The sequence below is a fragment of the Chiroxiphia lanceolata genome, chromosome 2 (assembly GCF_009829145.1).
Source record: "Chiroxiphia lanceolata isolate bChiLan1 chromosome 2, bChiLan1.pri, whole genome shotgun sequence".
Classification (NCBI taxonomy): Eukaryota; Metazoa; Chordata; class Aves; order Passeriformes; family Pipridae; genus Chiroxiphia; species Chiroxiphia lanceolata.
In genome coordinates this window covers 7,763,855-7,783,430 of record NC_045638.1, presented here as the reverse complement: position 1 = coordinate 7,783,430, position 19,576 = coordinate 7,763,855, and the positions used below count along the sequence as shown (strand labels likewise).

Below are 19,576 nucleotides of genomic sequence, written 5' to 3'. Positions count from 1 at the left end.
GCATAAAAAATGATATCATTCTGTTTTGTTAGTACACTGCAGTAAGTTTATCCAAAATTAGATTTTGTTTTAAGTGCAAGAAAAACTGAGGTGCTGTTTTCTATCTGCATTAGCATATAAACTTGTGTGTTCTCCTATAACAGCTTTTAAGACTCATTCCATTCGGAAGCTGAACCTGTTGAACTGTCCAGTTGTTTTCTGAACCACTGCCAGATACTGTTATAATAAAAACGAAAACTTTCAGTGCCAGTACAGGAATACAGTTTATGTCTGTCTGCTCTTATGGATCATATTAATTGGCAAGAGTGGTTGGCTTCATTGTCTGCATTCTCATCCAGAGAAAACATGGAGATGACCACTACTGTGTAAAGTTGGGTGTCTGCTCTGTTGTTTTTTTCAGACTTTGTAATCCATCCCACTGTGCAGATTCCCAAAGTTTTTCATTCCTACTAGGAAGCCACTGATACCTCAACGTTCAGAAATTTTAAAACTTCTACTGTTTCCTAGCACTTTGTGGTAAAAATTCATGTTTTGTTGAGAAAGGTCTTTATTGCTGAAGTGAAATTAAGGCTATATTTTTTTGCTATTGTAATACTGAGAATGTATTGTGATTTTTCCCTTTGACTTTTGCGGATCCAGTAATAATGTTCTTTGGAGAAAAAAGGCAGAGCAGTCAAGTTGAATGTAAAGTAACATTCAACAGTTAATTATCCCTTTTTGAAATTAAGTAAGATTAAATCTGTTTTAAAAAGTGTAATAGCATAATATATTGCAATTATTAGCATTCAGTTGAATGCTTTAGGGAACAAACAGGATTCTTGGTGTTTTGAACAGTGAACTTTGCTGTACAGCTTGGAGAGGTGTAGCTGTCACATCCATCTTAGAATTGGATGAGCAGTTTGAAGTACTTGATATGGCCGTGACCAAACTAGGGCTTTAGTAATCTGAAATAAGGGACTAAAAGCATTAATCAGTCTTTGGTGCAAACTTTAGACATACTATTTTCTTGAAGTAGTGATAAGTTCATGTGATATAATAATAACTACTCCATAGATGGTAATTATCAACTGCAAATGTGTACATTCCTTTTCATCCAGAACATTACTTAAATGTAGACATTAAGCCATGATTTGTCCTTACCTATAGTGTTCTGCAACTGCTTCTGAAGGACTGAGGTTGTGGTTGGACCTGCAGTCCAGTCAACTCAATCCTAATTGGCTCTATTGCCAAGAACACAGTTTTTGGGTTGCAGAAAGACGGCCTCCTGCATAAATAAACTGCAGCATAATTGGGAAAAAGTGTAGCATAACAGCATGAGATTGGGTTTGACTGAAACAAATGAACATACTGAAGTTCTTTGATTTTTTTTTTTAATGTTGTTTTAGTTTTGAAGTTGTTTCCTGTTTTAGCTCGTTCTGTTAATACAAGGTAAAAGGAAGTCTTGTCTGTCAAGAAAAGGGCTGCATAGTAAGTGAAAGTCAAACATTTTTTAAAATAGATTAGAACATCTTTTAAAATAGATTTTTGCGTTTTCCATCTTGAGGTGACTTGATAAGTTTGCTTTTCTTAGGTTATAGTGGGTTTTTTTATATTTACAAGGTTTCATTCTGTTCATGGAAAGTCTGCTTTGTTTTACCATCATGACCAAAATTTCCATCTCCCTATAAACCCCCACATTATTTAGCTACTCACCAGTGCCTTGAATGCAGTTTCTTAACTGCTTGGAAATGTTTAAACCATTAATTTAAACAACAGAATTGTAGGGGCTGTAAGTTTTATGTCCCTCTTCCTTCTGTCACTGAGATGTATTGAATGTCATTGAAGATGCATTTTCAAACCAGTTGAACCTGAAAACTCCTGAGAGTGAAGGAATGGTTGTCCTGGGTGAGAGGCACAATCTTGCTCAGCACTCTGTCCACGGCAGCAGCCTGGGATGTGCACCTATGGAAAAGCATGGCAGCAAGGGCACAGCTCCCTGGAGGGAACTCAGTTAATTGTCTTACCATTTGCTGGGTTTTTATGTGAGGCATTGACTTGGTGCTGTATCTTTGGCATTCGTCTCTGTTTACTGTCACATGAGCAAAACACTTCTCCTTCAGAACAGGAACTGAAATTGGCTTTTTCTGTTTGGTAGCCAGAAGCCAAGTGTGTGATCTGAAGACCTGTCCTCTTGTTACATTATCTGTGGAAAAGCTTCATGTACTTTTAAGTAACCAGTGGTGCACTGTCTGGCTGATAAACACCCCGAGAATTATTGGCAGATGAATGTTTTTTTGGAAAAAGACACTTGTTGCTGCTGTCCAATTCCCTTCTGGGCTTTCACTGATTATTGCCTTGAAGTAAGACAGTCCTTTGAGTTATAGAAAGGATTTCCTCTTTGATTCATTAAGTCTTTTGGGAGGTCCTTCCATGTGGAAACACCTCTCCTGTGAAGACAGGCTGAGAGGTTGGGGCTGTTCAGCCTGGAGAAGAGAAGGCTCTGAAGAGACCTTAGAGCCCCTTCCAGTACCTAAAGGGAGGCTGGAAGAGAGCTGGAGAGGGACTTTTGCCAACAACATGTAGTGACAGGACAAGGGGGAATGGCTTTAAACTGAGAGTAGGTTTAGATCAGATATTAGGAAAAAAATCTTTACTGTGAGGGTGGTGAAGCACTGGAACAGGTTGCTCAGAGAAGCTGTGGCTGCCCCATTGCTGGAAATGTTCAAGGCCGGGTTGGGTCAACGGAGCAACCTGGTCTAGTGGAAGGTGTCCCTGCCCATGGAAGGGGGTTGGAACTGGATGATCACTGAGGTTCCTTCCATCCCAAACCATTCGATGATGCTGTGAAAGAAAAACTTAATACATTTTGAATACATCTATTTTGTTGCCTTGACATGCAGAGCAAAATACTGTTGTCAGCCTTAACTTGAATGCTGTTAGATTTGATTAGAATTTCTTGGGCTTCAATTTTGGAAGCTCAGTTTTGGAAATTCACTTTCTGTACTTTTACTGCTTGTTTAAATTCATAGGAGTGCTGGGTGTAGGAGCATTTCTGGTGTAGTGTAGTTGGATACTGTTAAGCAGATGTAGGTTAGCTAAGCTTAGTCTCAGCCCTAAGCTTTGAAGTTAAAAAGAAAAAAAATCCCGAAGGAGCTGCAGTATGTTTCAGGACAGTCCCCCTTTATTTTGTTATATGAGTTTGAGGGTAAATAGAATTACATGTTTGCGTGGAAGTACTCAATGTTCCAGAAACTTAGGCTGCCAAGTGTCTTCATTTCAGATGTATGATGTGGAAGGATCACTGAAAAGGGTTACTGGAAGTAACCTGGTTTTCAGTGAGAATGGTTTTAGATCATAACAGTTACAGTTACTCAAAATCTGTCTTTTACTGTAAGACTAAGACAATTGTTGCTTTGAAATAATGTGTTGGAACCTGATGCAGCTGACTAAGTGTCATATATACTCACTTCTTTACTAGGAGAAGGAACCTTAAGTAATTTCTTTGTAATATATGCTATTCAAGATAACATTTTCTGATTGCTGCTTATCAGGTATTTTTTAGACATTGAAAGTTAGACACTTCTTGCTGTACTGAATAGTAGCTTAATGACAAGTTTTTCATTAATCATTGAATGCATTTCAGTTTTAGTGCATGTCAGTGTTAATGAGCAAATTGCTGGGACCACCAGTTCTCTATTCTGATTATATATATAATTTCCTCCTTCCTGAAAGATACAAGACACAGAGAAGAAAGAAAATGGTAAATGTGTGGGGGTGTGTATAGATTGTAACTACTGAATTAGGTCAGTGTTACAGATTTGGGGGAGGTGTTTCTAGATGAGAAGGCGTTCTGGTTGGAATAAAGGAGTAGGGTAGAAGGTTAGATTCCCAAGTCTAGAATTTTAGGCTAGAATCATGTCATAATCCTTGTGGTGAGTCAGTACTTATTAAGATTTTAAGAAGGCAGTTCCTAGAATCCTGTATGAAACCAATCAGTGATACCTTTCACCCTAAAACTGTATTGCTGCCATTAAGCCTTTTTGCAGTACAGCACTTGTGGTGAAAAAGCACATCAGTGAGATCCTGTTTAGGAGGAATGTCATTCTATAAATGAATAGTTGTGTGATTGTTAACAAGCTCTGTTGTTACATGGTAGGTAGACTTGTATTCTGGCATTCACCGTTACCACACTGCAAAGTAGATTTTGTAGCATATGTCCTCACTTGTATGTAACCAGAGCACTTCAAATAAAAGCAGAATAGGTCTGTGACTCTGGATAGGGCTTAGGTAATGCTCATGAATAATAAAGTGCATTTTGAAGTCTGCCTCTGTCACCTGGCATTTACTTTTTTCTGAGGCTCTATATTTTAAGTAACCAATCTAGGAGAAAGGCTGTAAGTATCGGGGTATTGCAGTTGTTTTTGAAGAGGAGACTTTGAGAAACTCAAATGAAAGCTGTTCTAGAAGTCAACTGTATTAGAAAATTATGTTTGCTCTTTCATCATTATATGCTAAAATACCATCCTTTCTGTTTGCTGTGACATGTTATCCTGTAACAGGATAATGTGCCCATATTTGCTTCGTACCTAGCACTTACTCAGGAACATAGGTCTGACCTTTTTTTATTTCTGGCTTTTGAAAAGGTGCTTGATTTCTCCCCGAAACAAAATTAACCTCTTCTGCCACACAGGCATGAGGTTGCTGGCTGTGGAAGCTGAGGTGAGGCTCACGTGTGCAGTTGTACTGGATGCTGGAGCCTGGAAGCACAGGCCCCTCCTGGAGGACAGTGCTGTGCCCAGTGTCTGCAGTCTGCTGGGGCTCTCTTGGAGTGCTGCTTGCACTGGGTGCTGCCTTCCAAGTGGGGAGTCAGAAGATCTGTAGTTGTCTCTTCCTGGTGTTATTAAAATTCCAAGGAGTCAGGTGAAGCGAAAACTGGCTTTCGCTTATAATTTATTGGTAAATCAGGGTGACACAAGGAGATGGCAAAAGCATAGCAAATGGGAATTTGCTCAGCTGGCAATCAAAAAGCAAATGTCAGTGGGATTCATTTGACTCAGCCTTCATAGCCTCGTACATGGCTTGATTAGCAATTGAGTAGTTAGTTTGTAATTTAACAGGTATCTGTCTCCATTTTGACCCCGTTTCAAAACATCTATTCAAAGCTTTGTGTAGAGGTGTTAATTTTTTTTTAATGTGGCTTACCGTGCTGAATCCAAAATCAGGAATAGTAGAAATGAGATGTACATAAAAACTAATACAGAGTATCCATTAGAATTCAGCTGGATGCAGGCAGTTTGAATTGTTTCTGTTGGGCTGTCTCTGTGCTTCAAACCAAGGTGTCACTGCATCGGTTTACATGTGTTTATACATTATCAAATTAATTAGAAATAGGTGTGAAGGCTGTTCTTGAGCTGAGCCAAACTGTGCCTTGGTGTGTTGTAAATCCAAAAAATTGGAATTGAATGGTCTGAATTAAGTGATGGGAATTCAAAGTTTCATGGTTAATTAATTAATTAGTGCTAGAGAGGTTAAAGCAGTAGCATGTTCTCTGTGGGCATGCAGTTTGATGTTTTCTCTGAAACATAAACGGTTAAATGAGTGACTGAAAACAGGACTGGTAAACTGCTACCTTCTCCTACTGTTTAAAATGCTTAAATTGGATTATGATTACACTTACAGAAGTATGTTTATATACTCTGTAATTAGAAGGAAAATACCTGAGCAAGGATATCCTTGCAATTTAGAATATGCAGATACTACAACAATCAATCAGATGATTTACTGGAGATGGAGTGTTTTTAGTTAGCTGCAGCATGAGTGGAAATTACTTTTGTATCTCTGAGGAGGGACAAGTGATGAACTCCTGAAGTTGGCCTTGTGTTATGGCACATGGCCAGGCCAAGTGAAATTCTGAGGAAGCCCTGAAATACAGTTTTCTGGGAATATAATTTAAGTAATATACATGGAGAGTCATGATTAGACTCTTAAGCAAACAATCACTAAATAAGAGGAAGAAAATGATAGGTTAGTCCTTTATGTAAATGTTTATACTAGTATCAACAAAATATAAGAACTTTGCTTTACTCTGTGAATTTGCATGATTTTGAATAAGTTGGATATTTCAGTAGTAGCTGTCATGTATTTCCTAGTTAAATTGTGTTACTTGCCTTGAGCAGAATGGAATTTGCAAGAATGCTTTGCCCACATCCTTCAGTTGAGCACAGAGACAAATCTCAAGGTAAATCCACTCTAGTGTCAGTCAGTCTGACAGGAGAGCTGGAGTTTATCCTGGCTCCCTGGCTGGCATTGGGATGAATGCTCTCTGCCCTTGCAGTGTACCACTCCAAGCAATTAAAGAAACTGGAAATAATGTCTTTGTAAGTTTTGTGGGTTTTTGTTGTTGTTTCCTTTAGTACTCTGAACCAGCTCAAGTCATGATAATTTAGCCCAAAGCATTAGAATAAGAAAGGGATGAGATGGAGCAGCTTGCCCTTGGTGTAAGCAGCTGTGGAATGGCAGCAGTCCGTGGACACTTCTTCCTGCAGTTTAAGCCAACCTAGACCAGGATTGGTGCTGAAATGAGCAATTTTTCCCTTTTCCTGTTCTTTGCTACCTCGCTCCTTGTGCCAGCACCAGTTTTCGTGTGGTGGTGTTGTGAACCAGATCTGTTAAGGAAGAATGGTGGTGGTTAAAGGAGGTTTGTTGTGGTGGTGGTTGGCTTAGGGCTGCTGAAAGTGCAGTGTAAGTTGGCAGCAGTTTGATTTCACTGGTTTGTGCAAGTACCTCAAAGCCTCCATCAGGTAGTACAGGGGAACTGACTGCATTGAACTGCAGTAGACTGCAGTGTGTGTGTGTGTATAGATATATGTGGCAGGAAACTTAGTCTTGCTAGTACTTTTTACCAAGTGATCTTTCTAAACCAGTAGAAGACAATTAAATACTCAGGAAGGCATTTTTTAAAAAGCTCCAATTACATGCCAAATACATTAATTTTAAAAGTTGTGTTTAAAAAATCATTTCTTCCTAAAGAAAATTTCAAGTTGATAATGCATTTGTTCTGCACTTAGTAGTCTTACTAAGTCCTATGAATATGAATTCTGAAGGTTAGAGTTGGATTACAGTTGAGTGTTTTCAAAGAACACAGTTTTATTCAAAAGTGAACATTATTTTAGTTGACCTTATTAGAGTTCTCTAAATTTGTTGGTGCTGTGAGTATTGGAGCCTGGGCAGGGGAGGTACAGTGTGTTCAGTCAATTTTTATTGTATATGTAATGCCTTGTGAATTTGCACAGTTTAAGAAAGGATTTTAAAGTGTCTTGGAGGAAGATAACAACTGAAAATTAACTTGAGACATCACAAAAAACCACTTATAAATATGCATAGTGTTACAACAGAATTTTTGCTGTTTGAATCAGGAGCTTAGCGCTGCCAAATGCCTCTTGCTGAAAGCTTGTACAGCTCTTTCTACCACTTTACTTGGCTTTTTAACTTTCAGAGTACTGTTGTTGGTTTATGTGGTGCTTGGAAATCTGAGTTGCTCTGGGAAATTACATCTCATCGTCTACGAATTCCACAATGCCCGGTGTTATAGGGTGAAATTGCTCTTATAACTTAATTCAGCTCCTTTTGTCTGTATGTAATGCAATGAAGTTGAAACACATAATGAATATTGAACTCTTGCTATCATGATTACAAGTTCAACAAATCTGATGTCATAGTTTTCTTCACGTAATCTGCTAAAGTGCTTGGTGGTGATATGGTGGGCTTTGCAAGGCCAGGGGACCCAGGCTTTGGTAGGCAGGTGCTGGAGAAAGGGAATACAGGTCAAATTCCCTGGGTGAATACTGATGTGCTAATGGAAGTTTGGCTGCAGGGTCTCAGTCTCAGCTGAGGCAGAATCAGTCTCTAACTCTCAGACATCTGCAGTTAAGCAGTGTCAGGAGAAAATATTGGAAAAGATGACAAATTTGGCTTTTTAGGCTGGTAACCAGGTCATTTCTACCTCAGACCTTGAGCAGCACCATGAATTCAAGTTGAGAATCTACTGTAGTGATTCAGGCACAACAGTCAGAGTAAACAGCTGCATTTTGGATGTGTGCCAGTTTCTCAGAGGTATAAAGGTGATTATCAGTGTAATTTTTACTCAGAACGTTAAAATCATGTTAAATATGTCACATGTGATTTTGTCAGTTATATTCTATAAAAAGGAATACTAAATCTAAAATAAAAGATTCTCTATAGCAGTGTATTTGTTTTCATAGTGTTCTCTTCCAAGTGTGGATTATGTTTATATGCATGTGTTAATATAGCGTATTTCTTTTTTTTTTCACTCACAGGTTATGCAATGGTCTCTGCAAGATGTCATGTTCTTGAGTTGGAGCTTTTTAAGGCAAGCATATGCTGGTACTTCAACTTAACTAAGTGGACTATAATTTCTTCTCTCACATCAACTACATAAGCAGACAAAATTGCAAAGATCTGCCCTGTGTCGAGTATGACAGCCACGACTCGTGGCTCTCCGGTAGGAGGGAATGATAGCCAGGGCCAGGCTCCTGATGGACAGTCCCAGCCTCCCCTCCAGCAGAATCAGGTACGGTATTAACCATCAAGTTGTCTAAAAATAAAGGATTTTGCTCTTTAGAAATAGCGTTTCTGAATTATTTAAATTTGTATATTCCTGGAGATGTCTAGTAAAGTTAGATATTTTTGTGTGTGTGTCTGGAAGTACAAAACCATTTTGAGGGATGAAGGCAGTTCTACTGGCAAATTAGACACTGCGTTGCAAAAAATGCTTGCTTTCCAGACAGTGGCATAGTTCCTTCAAGCATATGTATTTTGGATAAGGAGCCTTCTTGGAATGGTACCAGAAGCTTCCTCTGAACTGCATTGTTGACTTACCTGCCGCAGATTGGCAGAACTACTCTCTGTGAGTTCAGTTTTAAACAGTGCAGCTAAAAGCGTTTAAAAGGAGAGAGACACTTTGTCACTTAATCTAGTATGAATATATCATTTTTTTAATGTCATAAGGTTTAATGGTTGCTTCTTCCTGTGAATAAATTGTACTTTACAATGTGTGTGGTGGGCTGACCCTGACTAGCAAGGAAGTCTCCATCCTGTCGCTCACTCCCTCTGCCTCAGTGGGATGGGGAAGAGAATCAGAAGGAAAAAGTGAGAAATTGTATGGGTTGAGATAAATGCAGTTTTATAAATGAAGGGGTGAGGGGGAAACAAGTGATGCAAGTGCTGTCACTCACTACCAGCTGATGGAGGCCCATCTAATCCCCAAGCAACAGCTACCTCAGGGAAAAAACCCCTTTGTTTTATTGCCAAGCATGACATTACATGGTGTGGAGCACTTCTTTGGTCAGGTCAGCTCTCCCCACTGTGTCCCCTCCCAGCCTCTTGCCTTACTTACTGCTGTGGGGGCAAAGTGAGAATGACAGGATAGTTAAGGTTGGAAGGGACCCCTGGTGTCATCTAAATCCAACCTCCCTGCTCAAGCAGCATCCCCTTCACTATGTTACTCGGGATTGTGAGCAGACAGCTTTTGAGTATCTCCAATCTGGGAGACTCTATAACCTCTCTGGTCAGTCTTTTCCAGTGAATGGTCACCCACACAGTAAAGAAGTTCTTCATATTCAGATGGAACTTCCTGTGTTTCACCTTCTGCCTGTTGCCTCTTGTCGTGTTGCTTGGCACCACTGAGAAGACCCTGGTTCCGTCTTCTTGGCACCCCCTCCCCTTTAGATATTTGCACACATTGATGTGTTCCCCTCTCAGTTGTCTCTTCTCCAGGCTGAACAGGCCAAGCTCTCTCAGCCTTTCCTCATTACTGAGATGCTCCAGTCCCTTAATTATCTTTATCATCCTCTGCTGGATCCACTCCAGGATCTCCATGTCTCTCTTGTGCTAAGGAGCCCAGAGCTGGACACAACTCCAGGTGATCCTCACCAGAGTCGAGTAGAGGGGCAGGATCACCTCCCTGACCTGTTGGCAATGCTCTTCCTAATGCAGCCCAGGATCCCATTGGCCTTCTTGGTCCCCAGGACACGCTGCTGGCTTCTGGAAACAGCTTGTTGTCCACCAGGACCCTCTAGTCCTTCTCCACAGAGCTGCTTTCTAACAGGTCAACCTTCAGCCTGTCCTGGTACCTGGGGTTATTTTTCTCCAGGTGCAGGGCCCTGCACTTGCCTTTGTTGAATTTCAGAGAGTTCTTCTCTGCCCATCTCTCCAGCCTGTCGAGGTCTTTCTGAAGGGCTGCGCAGCCCTCTGGGGTATCGGCCACTCCTCCAACTTTGTGTCACCAACAAACTTGCTGAAGAGACACCTCCCACTTCACTCATCATTGATGAGTAAGTTAAACAGTCCTGGGCCCAGTATTGAACCTTGGGGGACACCACTAGTGACAGACCTCCAACTACACCCAGTCCCCTGGGATCTGCCATGTAGCAAGTTCTCGATCCACCGCGGTGTCCACTTATCCAGTCCACGCTTCCTCATTTTCCTAGGAGGATGTTGTGAGAGACAGCGTCAAAGCCTTGCTGAAGTCCAGGCAGACAATATCCCCAATGCCTCCCCTCCTCCATCCACATAGCTTTTTCATCATAGAAGGCAATGAGGTTGGTTAAGCATGATTTACCTTAAGTGAATCCATGCTGACGACTCCTGATCACTTTCTTTTATCCATATGGACAGAGATAGCTTCCAGAATGAACTATTTCATCACTTCTCCAGGGATTGAGGTGATGCTGACTGACTGGTAGTTCCCTGGGTCCTCCTTGCCCTTTTTGAAAACTGGGGTGATCTTTACTTTCTTCCAGTCCTCGAGTACCTCTCCTGGTGGCCATGACTTTCCAGAGATAATCGTGAGTGGTTCACTGTGGTGTGTGCCAGTTCCCTCAGCACTTGGGGGTTCATCCCATCAGAGCACATGGACTTGTGGATGTGAAGTTTAATTAAATGGTCTTTATCTAACCCAGTCTTCTCAACCAAGGCAGGAAGGTCTTCCTTCCTCCAGACCTCCTCCCTGATGTCCTGACTTGGGGATTCCCGAGGATTGGCCTTGGCTGTGAAAACTGAAGCAAAGAAGATGTTCAGTATCTCTACCTTCTCTGTAGCCTCTGTTGGCAAGGATTCCTATTCCATTCAGTAGCAGGACTACATTTTCCTTAGTATTTATTTTGGTTTTGGTGTATTTGAAGAAACCCTTCTTGTTATCCTTGACATCCTTAGCCAGATTTAATTCCAAACGGGCCTTGGCCTTTCTCACTGCATTTCTGCGTACTCCGACAACATCTCTATGTTCATCCTGGGTAGCCTTTCCCGGCTTCCATTTCACCTATCTCTTGCCTGTGTCTGAGTTTTGACAGGAGTTAACAAGGAGAAACACAAGGCCTTGAATCTATGCCAGCACTGTTCACCAGCAGACAAAACACTGATGTATTTTCTGTTTTCTGTGCTGTTTTGGTCACAAATCCAAAACCCAGCACTGTGGAAGGTGCTGTAAAGGAAATACACTCCGTGCCCACCAGATGTGATACAACAGGTGGAAAATGTACTTGAGGTTTTGTCCTCCTAAATCTTGCTATTCTGATTTGAACCTTTATTATTGTCAGTTCATACTATTTGTATGTGTGAATAAATGACATCTGTAAAATACATTGTATTTTGCATGGCCCATCAAAATGGACTTGATTTAGTCATGTTCTTGAAGGTTGGTTAGTAGACAGTTACAGTAGTAGGTCATTCATTTTTAGCAAACTTTTAAGAAAGTGTTTTTCATTATTATTTTCCTCTGTGCTGCTGCTCAAGGTTGTATTTCTGCCTAAAATAGTCATCTTTTCTGCAGAAGATTTGTACAAACTGGAGCTTCCCTGTATTTATTTCACCTTCTAGATAGGTGGTCTGCTGAAAGTAGAAGTCTGTTAAAATATACCCCACTTTCCTCACTGGGAATTGTAGCTTATTTTTTAAACTATCAGCATAGAAAGCATATATAGCACATTTTATGCTCTATTTTTTGTTGACAAATCTGAAATCGAAGGATATTATGTTGACATGTGCTTACTTCAAATGAATCTTTGAAACACAATATGAAGGAAAAATGCCAAAACAAGTGCAGGCAGTATTTAAAGTATTTTCCCTACCAATTCCCTAGACTTCTTCACCTGATTCTTCCAATGAGAACTCCCCAGCTACCCCACCTGATGAGCAGGGCCAAGCTGATGCTCCACCCCAGCTTGAAGATGAGGAGCCTGCATTTCCACACACAGACCTGGCAAAGTTGGATGACATGATTAACAGGTATTTTCACACTGTCTTCAGAGGGTGTAGATTATTTTTGCAAATATCTTGGTAGTGGAATCAGGATTTTTACATCTTTCTTTCACCGGATTTCTTGAAATACTTTTTTTATATTGAGTTAAAGTTGTAAAGAGAAAGAGGCTCAAAGCAGAGTAGGATTTTGTTTGGGTTGGGTTTGGTTTTTTTTAGTGTAGTACTCATCAGGACTTTAAAATGTATATGCTTAACCTATATTAAAAGCATTACAAAAGGTCAAGGATTCTTGATTTTTCAGAAGCACAGTTGAAATTTGGGTTGATTTTGTTTTTGGTTATAGGCCTCGATGGGTTGTACCTGTATTGCCGAAGGGGGAATTAGAAGTTCTTCTAGAAGCTGCTATTGACCTAAGTAAAAAAGGTAAGCTAAAAGACAATTAATGATTATTGGACAAATGTGTAAAGTCTTTCTTGATCTTTTGAAGCCCTAGTGGAGGCTTAAAAATTCTTAATAAATTCAGTGTTTCTGTTACAACTCTTGCCCTGAAGATTGTGTTAGATTGCTATGCAAAACCTTCACAGATCAGAAATTTTAGGAAACCATTAATGTAGTTAGAAATTAGGTGCCTTAGCATGAGTAGGAAAGTTGAATAAGCTCATAGACCTAAAAATCCTGTCATTCCTGTCATACCTGTTTTCTGTTTTCACTTTGATATCAGACTTAGTGGGTTTGGTCTTTATAACAGATACTGAAACTCAAAGAATTCTGGTTGGTTTTTTTTAATATAAGTTACTTGTCTAACTTTCAAATATCCTGCTGTAATTTTTTGTTCAAATTTGGCACGCACTTACGTTTGAGAATATTAGAGAAAATTCAGAATTTTAAGCAGCATGGCTTAGGCTAATAGTCCTACCAGTGTTTGTTGTGTCTGATTTGGAAGTAGGAGGGCTCCATATCAGGACTGTGGATGTGTTTGCTAAATTGTACAAGTCAGATTGACAAGTTCTTCATGTGTTCTGGAAAGTTCTGTCCTCCTGGGAAGTGGCTTTGGTCTCCTATTCCAGTTAGTGTTTGTTACCCCAGTGCTTGAGTAATACTGAAAGTAGATCAAAATACCATCTAGTTATGTCTCAAGTATAGTGTCATACAAAGTGTCTGTTCCTACTTTTGCATGCTGCTGACCCAGGATGACTTCATTTCCATGTTGATAAAAGTTAAACAATTTTAAGACAGAAAAGCTGTTTGTGGTCATGATATTCTGGGTTATTTTGATTGTTAAGTATTTCTTGCTTTGGAGCACTCTCTGGAGAAACAAAAGTTAGGGTGCATCTTTATGATCCAGCATAGGATGATGACATCGTTGCTGATTTATCAGCCGTAGTTGTGCTTGTCATCGGTGGCTTTATGTGTAGCAGGGTCTGGCAGGAATCCTGAGGCGAGTGTAGGATGTTCAAGTGATCCCATCTGTTCAGGAGCAAAAGAAATGCCAGCTTACCGAAAGAAAACGCAGCCACCTTTGTGTCTGGGTTGTTGGAACAGTGCAATAAAGAGAAATTGTCTGCTCGTGATTTGCGGGAGAGGAGATGTATGTTCTGCCAGCTGTTAAGTCATCTTTAAAAAAACAGAAATCAAAACCAAAAAACTATCAATGCAATGAAGTAATAAGAGCAGAATGAGAGTTTTAGCTACTCCTAACATCAACTTACTTCCTCAAAGCATTGGCTTAGTTGAAAGTTCCAAACAAAAAACTTATTTTTCCTTTTGAAGTTGTTAAAAGCAGTGGAAATGTATTCATACGCTTTATGCACTTCAATTTTTATTAAGTTGTTGGTGTCCAAATCTAAAAGGTACTTCTCTGTTGCTATTTAATTATGTTTTCTCCTGCCCTCTAGATGAATTCCTATGTGTGTACGTATGCAAGGATTATTGGATAAGGAGAAAACAAGGAAAGCTGTTAGAAGTAGTTGTTTAACTGTGTTATCTTTACAGTTACCTCCTAGTTTTTTTAGTTTTTCTTTGCTACTTGAAATTACATGATGGCTAAGATGGTTCTTTTTTAAATAACTTCCAGTTCTCAAGGAATATGATAGGGTGTCACTTGGTATAACTGGCACTGTTTTGGTAGCTCAGAATTTGGCAGACCCTGTGTCAGAGTAGTGTACGTATAGAGAGGTAACAGAAGTGATTCTGTTGTGTACATTTCTTAATAGATTGAAGATGTGTTCCATTACCGGGGTAAGATCTAAAATTGGACACCTTGCTACCTGTCTATGGGAATTTTTCATATTCCAAGGAGTTCTGTTTCAAAAAGGAGGAACTGAAAGGGGAAATAGAAAAATAACCAGCTGTTGAATTACATAAACTCTGTATTTCAGTCTGTATCTCATTTAAATTGTGAAACAACAGAACCTAGAAAGAGACCACTATGGTTTTTTTGTCAAGCACCATTTTCTGGTAATTAGGGTTCTTAAATAGCTTTTATTCCTGACACAGGCAGTGGCCTTCAGCATTCTGGAGTGATTCTGGGGTAACTACTGTCTTTGTGACCCTGTCTATAAAATGAGTGATATTTGCATCCTCTTTAAATCTTTCCAGGAACTAAAATTGAAAGGGACATAACCAAACTAATTGAAGGTAGTAGTGAGAATTAAATGCAAGTGCAAGGAGCAAATTTGACAGAGTAGCATAAATCCTGTCTAGACTGTGACTCGCATTATTTTTGGCAGGTGCATTTATTTATGGAAAATTCTCTTTTTATGTGTAGGCATCAATGTATTATTCGTCATTAAACAAGCCATGAGACTATCAAATAATAGTCTGGAGTTATTTGCTTATAGAAGAAAACCTATTTGGAAAATACTATTTAATAGCAAAACTGATGTTTATCTTCACAACAATCCTGAAATAACTTACAGAGTGTTTTCAGTAGTGAGATTTGCTCCAGAAATAAAGGTCATAGTGAGTTGGATGCTATAAATTTTGAAGCGAAAAGAAAAAGTTTGTTTGGTTTGTTTTAGGGTTTTTGTTTTTTATAGACCTCTCTTTCAAAAGGATTTTATTACTCCTAGTGTTCACACTCAGTGTTTAACATGCTGCCAGAACTTTCCGATGTGACACACTCAAGCAAGATGCAAGGCAATTTTTGGAATTTGTAGCTTATTTAAACTGGAAAGAGACTTCACTGCACAGCGTAAACCTTGAGAGTTGGTCCCAGATCTGTGTTTTTGATGAATTACAAAGGCTTACAGAGTGGTAAAGAGAGGCCTTAGTGCCAAAAAAAAAAATAATTAGTGTGTGCATGTGCACATATGCATCCAAAAATTAGGCAGTCCAATAATAGGAGTTATTGCCAACATCCACTGAAGACCATCTCCGTCTCTTTCCAGATGATTCATCTGCATTTCTGTGGAACCACTCCGAGTTCCTTTCTGAAGCTGTATCTTCTGCATTTCCTTGAAATGGTTGTTTTTACCCCTCTTCACTCACTGATTTTTACTGTTAAAAAGTAAATAAGAGATAATATGAAGAAGAACAGAGGATAAAGATTGTACTTATTGTTATTTCTGTTAGTGTTATCTGCATGTTGCAAACGTGAGAAAAAACCCAACTCCCATCACATCTTTTTAAAAATAACTTAAAAATCATACAAAGGAGTGTAATTTTTTGAGGTGGCTTTACTAGAACACTAATCCATCAAATTTTTTGCCCATTCAAGCTTATGTAAGTTTGTCTTCACAGAAAGCTTTTTTAAAAATTAATTCTGAAGCTTTAGACACCAAACCTTTGGAGTCCAAATGTTGTGGTTTAACCCCAGCGAGTAGCTCAGCCCCACACAGCCTCTTGCTCACTCTCCCCTGCTAGGATGGGGGAGAGAATCTGAAGGGTAAAAGTGAGAAAACTTGTGGAATGAGATAAAGACAGTTTAGGAGGTAAAGCAGAAGCTGTGTGTGCCAGCAAAGCAAAACAAGGAATTCATTCAACGCTTCCCACGGGCAGGTGTTGGGCCATCCCCAGGAAAGTAGGGCTCCATCACGTGTGATGGTGACTGGGGAAGACAAAGATCACTCCGAGTGCCCCCCCTTCCTCGTTCCCCCTGCTCTGTGTGCTGACCATGACACCGTGTGCTCTGGGATATCCCTGTGGTCAGTAAGGCTCAGCTGTCCTGGCTGTGTCCCCTCTGTACTCCTTGTGCACCTCCAGCCTACTTGCTGGCAGGGTGATGTGAGAAGCAGGAAAAGCCTTGGCTCTGTTATTGCTACTCAGCAGTAACAAAAACATCCCTGTGTTATCAACACTGTTTCCAGGACAAATCCAAAACACGGCCCTGTAGGAGCTACTGTGGAGAAACCAACATCAGCACACCAGATCTTTTCTTTCAGCATTTGAAAAGTCCATGTAACAACTACTGAAATTCCACATTTTGATTGTTGTTTTTCTTTTCTATTTTAAAATAGGCCTTGATGTAAAAAGTGAAGCATGCCAGCGATTTTTTCGAGATGGGTTAACAATATCCTTCACAAAAATCCTTACAGATGAGGCAGTGAGCGGCTGGAAGTTTGAGATTCATGTGAGTTTTTAAAGTTGTGTTTCTGAAAAGGATGGTAATTTAAATAGGGGAGGAGACTGTAAAATCTGAATTTCATTTTTGAAACTCAGCAGTGAACTGTAAGAAGACTCTTGTATGCAGGGATAGGGGCAGGCAGAGGGCAGTCACCTTTTTGTCATTGTTTCACTTTATGGCCTCCAGTGTTTTTAGAAAGAAAAAAACCATGAGAGATGATATGGGGAGGAATGGAACCATGTATGTTTGGTAGTGCAGCTCTTTTTGGGCCGGCTGTCTTTGACCAGATGTCTGGAGACCTGCTTATTTTTATGTACGTGCTAGGACATAAAGGTTTAGCAGCCTGCTGACCTCCTGAGTGTTTGTAGCAGCTGCTTGAACATAAAAATTACCTGCTGGACAGCTAGATACATGCTAAGTGAGAAACTGTAAAGATCTTCATAAGCAAATTTAAAATCTATGAGAAAAATGGGAGAAAGAAGGAAAAGTTAATAGTACAGTGGTGATGCATGACTGTCTCATCCAAAAATATTTGTCTCTTTTCCCTAAATTTAATTTCTGGCTGAAAACAGGTAGTTTAAAGTTTGTTTAAAGGCTTTGTTGGAGGAAGTACAAATTAAAATACAAGGTTGTAAATCTCTTGTGCAACTCTTGCATGATGGGTACAGATGGTTCAGAGTTTATAGTTCATATTCATTGTACAGTCACCTACCATGTTCTTAGTTGTTGTTTTTTTCTTAACAGAGATGTATTATTAACAACACTCATCGACTAGTGGAACTATGTGTGGCCAAGCTGTCCCAAGATTGGTTTCCCCTTCTTGAACTTCTTGCCATGGCCTTAAATCCTCACTGCAAATTCCATCTATATAATGGTACTCGTCCCTCAGAAACAGTTCCTGCAGGAGTCCAGCTCGCTGAAGATGAACTTTATGCCCGTCCTCCTGACCCACGATCACCAAAGGTATGAGAGCCTTTTCAGACTGTGGTTTTAATTTCATGCAGTGTTACCTAATGACACAGTAGCTGTAGAGAAGTGTTCTTAGAGGGGGAGGGGAAAAGCTACCTTTACTCTTTATCTCTGAGATGTTCCTCTGCTTATGACTCCTGGTAGTGATTTAAGGTGCAGTTCCCCTTCTAACTCCTCCTGTCTTCACAATCAGATTGTACCATGTGTTTCTGTGATAAGCTGGCACAACTCTCTTGGAATGCCATTCCCACTGTGTTAATTGGCTTGCTCGAGTTTGCCAGTTGATGGATTTGCCTTCTCACTTAACATGATTTTGTAGATGGCACATTTTGAGGAGGGGATTATGTGATAAAGTAGGAATTTTCTTTGCATTTTCTAATAGTTTCCAATGATGGGAGAAATGTTTTTAGTTGGACATGGGATGCTAGTGTCTGTGGGTTTTGCTGAGTTTGGTTTGGTTTTGGTGGGGGAGATATGTCTGAAGGTTTGGTTTTGAGGTTTTTGTTTGGTTGTGATTGTTCGTTTGTTTCTGTAGGTGTGGTTTCTTGGGGGTTTGGTTTGGTTTGGTTTGGTTTTTTTTAATGGGCAGTGCAGATTAGTAGTTTTCTGGTTCTTGGCTCTGAACTTTTTCAAAATTGAGCTCCAAGTGGCATTGATATGACATCAGGAGTTAATTACATTTTTTGGCTTTCTTCCTTTTTTTTTTTCCTTAGTAGAACTGCCAGCTGTTAATATGTAAAAACCAAAGATAAAGAAGTACTAGGACTTCCTGGCATTGCTAGTGCTGTTTAGAAGAATGTTATTTTGCATTTTTAATGTCTTTATATGTGGCATTATCACATCCAGGGCCAAGAGAAAGTACCAAAATTGCCGTACTTTCTGTAGTAACTCAGCAGCCAAAGCAGAACCTGAAGCATAGTCAATTTTATTCCTACGTATTTGATAAATTTCTTTGAACAGCATCTGTTCTTTGACATGATACCAGGAAAGATCGTGTTGCCTGTTTTTAAGCATTTCCTTAAAAATGAAAGCTGTTGTGTAAAGACTTTTTTAAAGCAAATTTACCTGTTATTAACAGGTACTTGAAAGTATTTCTAGGTGGTAATTTGTAAATGTCAGAAAATAATTGTTTGTTATATTGCAGGGTTGGCTCGTAGATCTCATCAACAAGTTTGGCACATTAAATGGATTTCAGATCTTGCATGATCGCTTCATGAGTGGATCAGCATTGAATGTTCAGATCATTGCAGCTCTCATCAAGTAAGTTTTTTTTTAAATAATAATTTATGCATTTGGAAAAGTTGACCTCAGTGTAAAATATTCTGTTAGCACAAAGCTTAGTCTTTTTTTGAAGCACTTCCCCTCACGCCATCTCTTAGCTGGTTGTGTTTACCTTCACCGTTTCATGTACTTCTAAGTAGACATGAGTCGCTTGAATTAATTGCACTGTACTGTCATGATATTACACAACTACTGATTATGTCACTTTCCCCTTTTTCTTTCTTTTCTAGGCCATTTGGACAATGTTTTGAATTTCTAACATTACATACAGTGAAGAAATATTTCCTTCCAATTATAGAAATGGTTCCACAATTTTTAGAAAATTTAACAGATGATGAACTGAAAAAAGAAGCAAAGAATGAAGCCAAAAATGATGCTCTGTCAATGATAATCAAATCTCTAAAGAACTTAGCTTCAAGAGTTCCAGGACAAGAAGAAACTGTAAAAAATTTAGAAATATTTAGGTTAAAAATGATACTTAGGTAAGATGCTACTTCTAATATGATA

At 39.5% G+C, this 19,576-nt stretch overlaps 1 protein-coding gene across 5 annotated transcripts in view; it reads left to right on the top strand.

Annotated features, from left to right (window-relative positions):
• Positions 1–19,576, top strand: part of USP9X (ubiquitin specific peptidase 9 X-linked) — a 107,012-nt gene that overhangs the window by 17,181 nt on the left and 70,255 nt on the right. For all 5 annotated transcript variants that reach the window (XM_032679014.1, XM_032679016.1, XM_032679018.1 and 2 more), the window contains exons 2-8: positions 8,316–8,569; positions 12,137–12,282; positions 12,599–12,678; positions 16,713–16,825; positions 17,564–17,782; positions 18,933–19,048; positions 19,300–19,551. In XM_032679014.1, coding sequence (XP_032534905.1) covers positions 8,474–8,569; positions 12,137–12,282; positions 12,599–12,678; positions 16,713–16,825; positions 17,564–17,782; positions 18,933–19,048; positions 19,300–19,551 — 1,022 coding nt within the window. In that variant the 5' untranslated portion in view covers positions 8,316–8,473. The remainder of the gene's footprint in view (positions 1–8,315; positions 8,570–12,136; positions 12,283–12,598; positions 12,679–16,712; positions 16,826–17,563; positions 17,783–18,932; positions 19,049–19,299; positions 19,552–19,576) is intronic.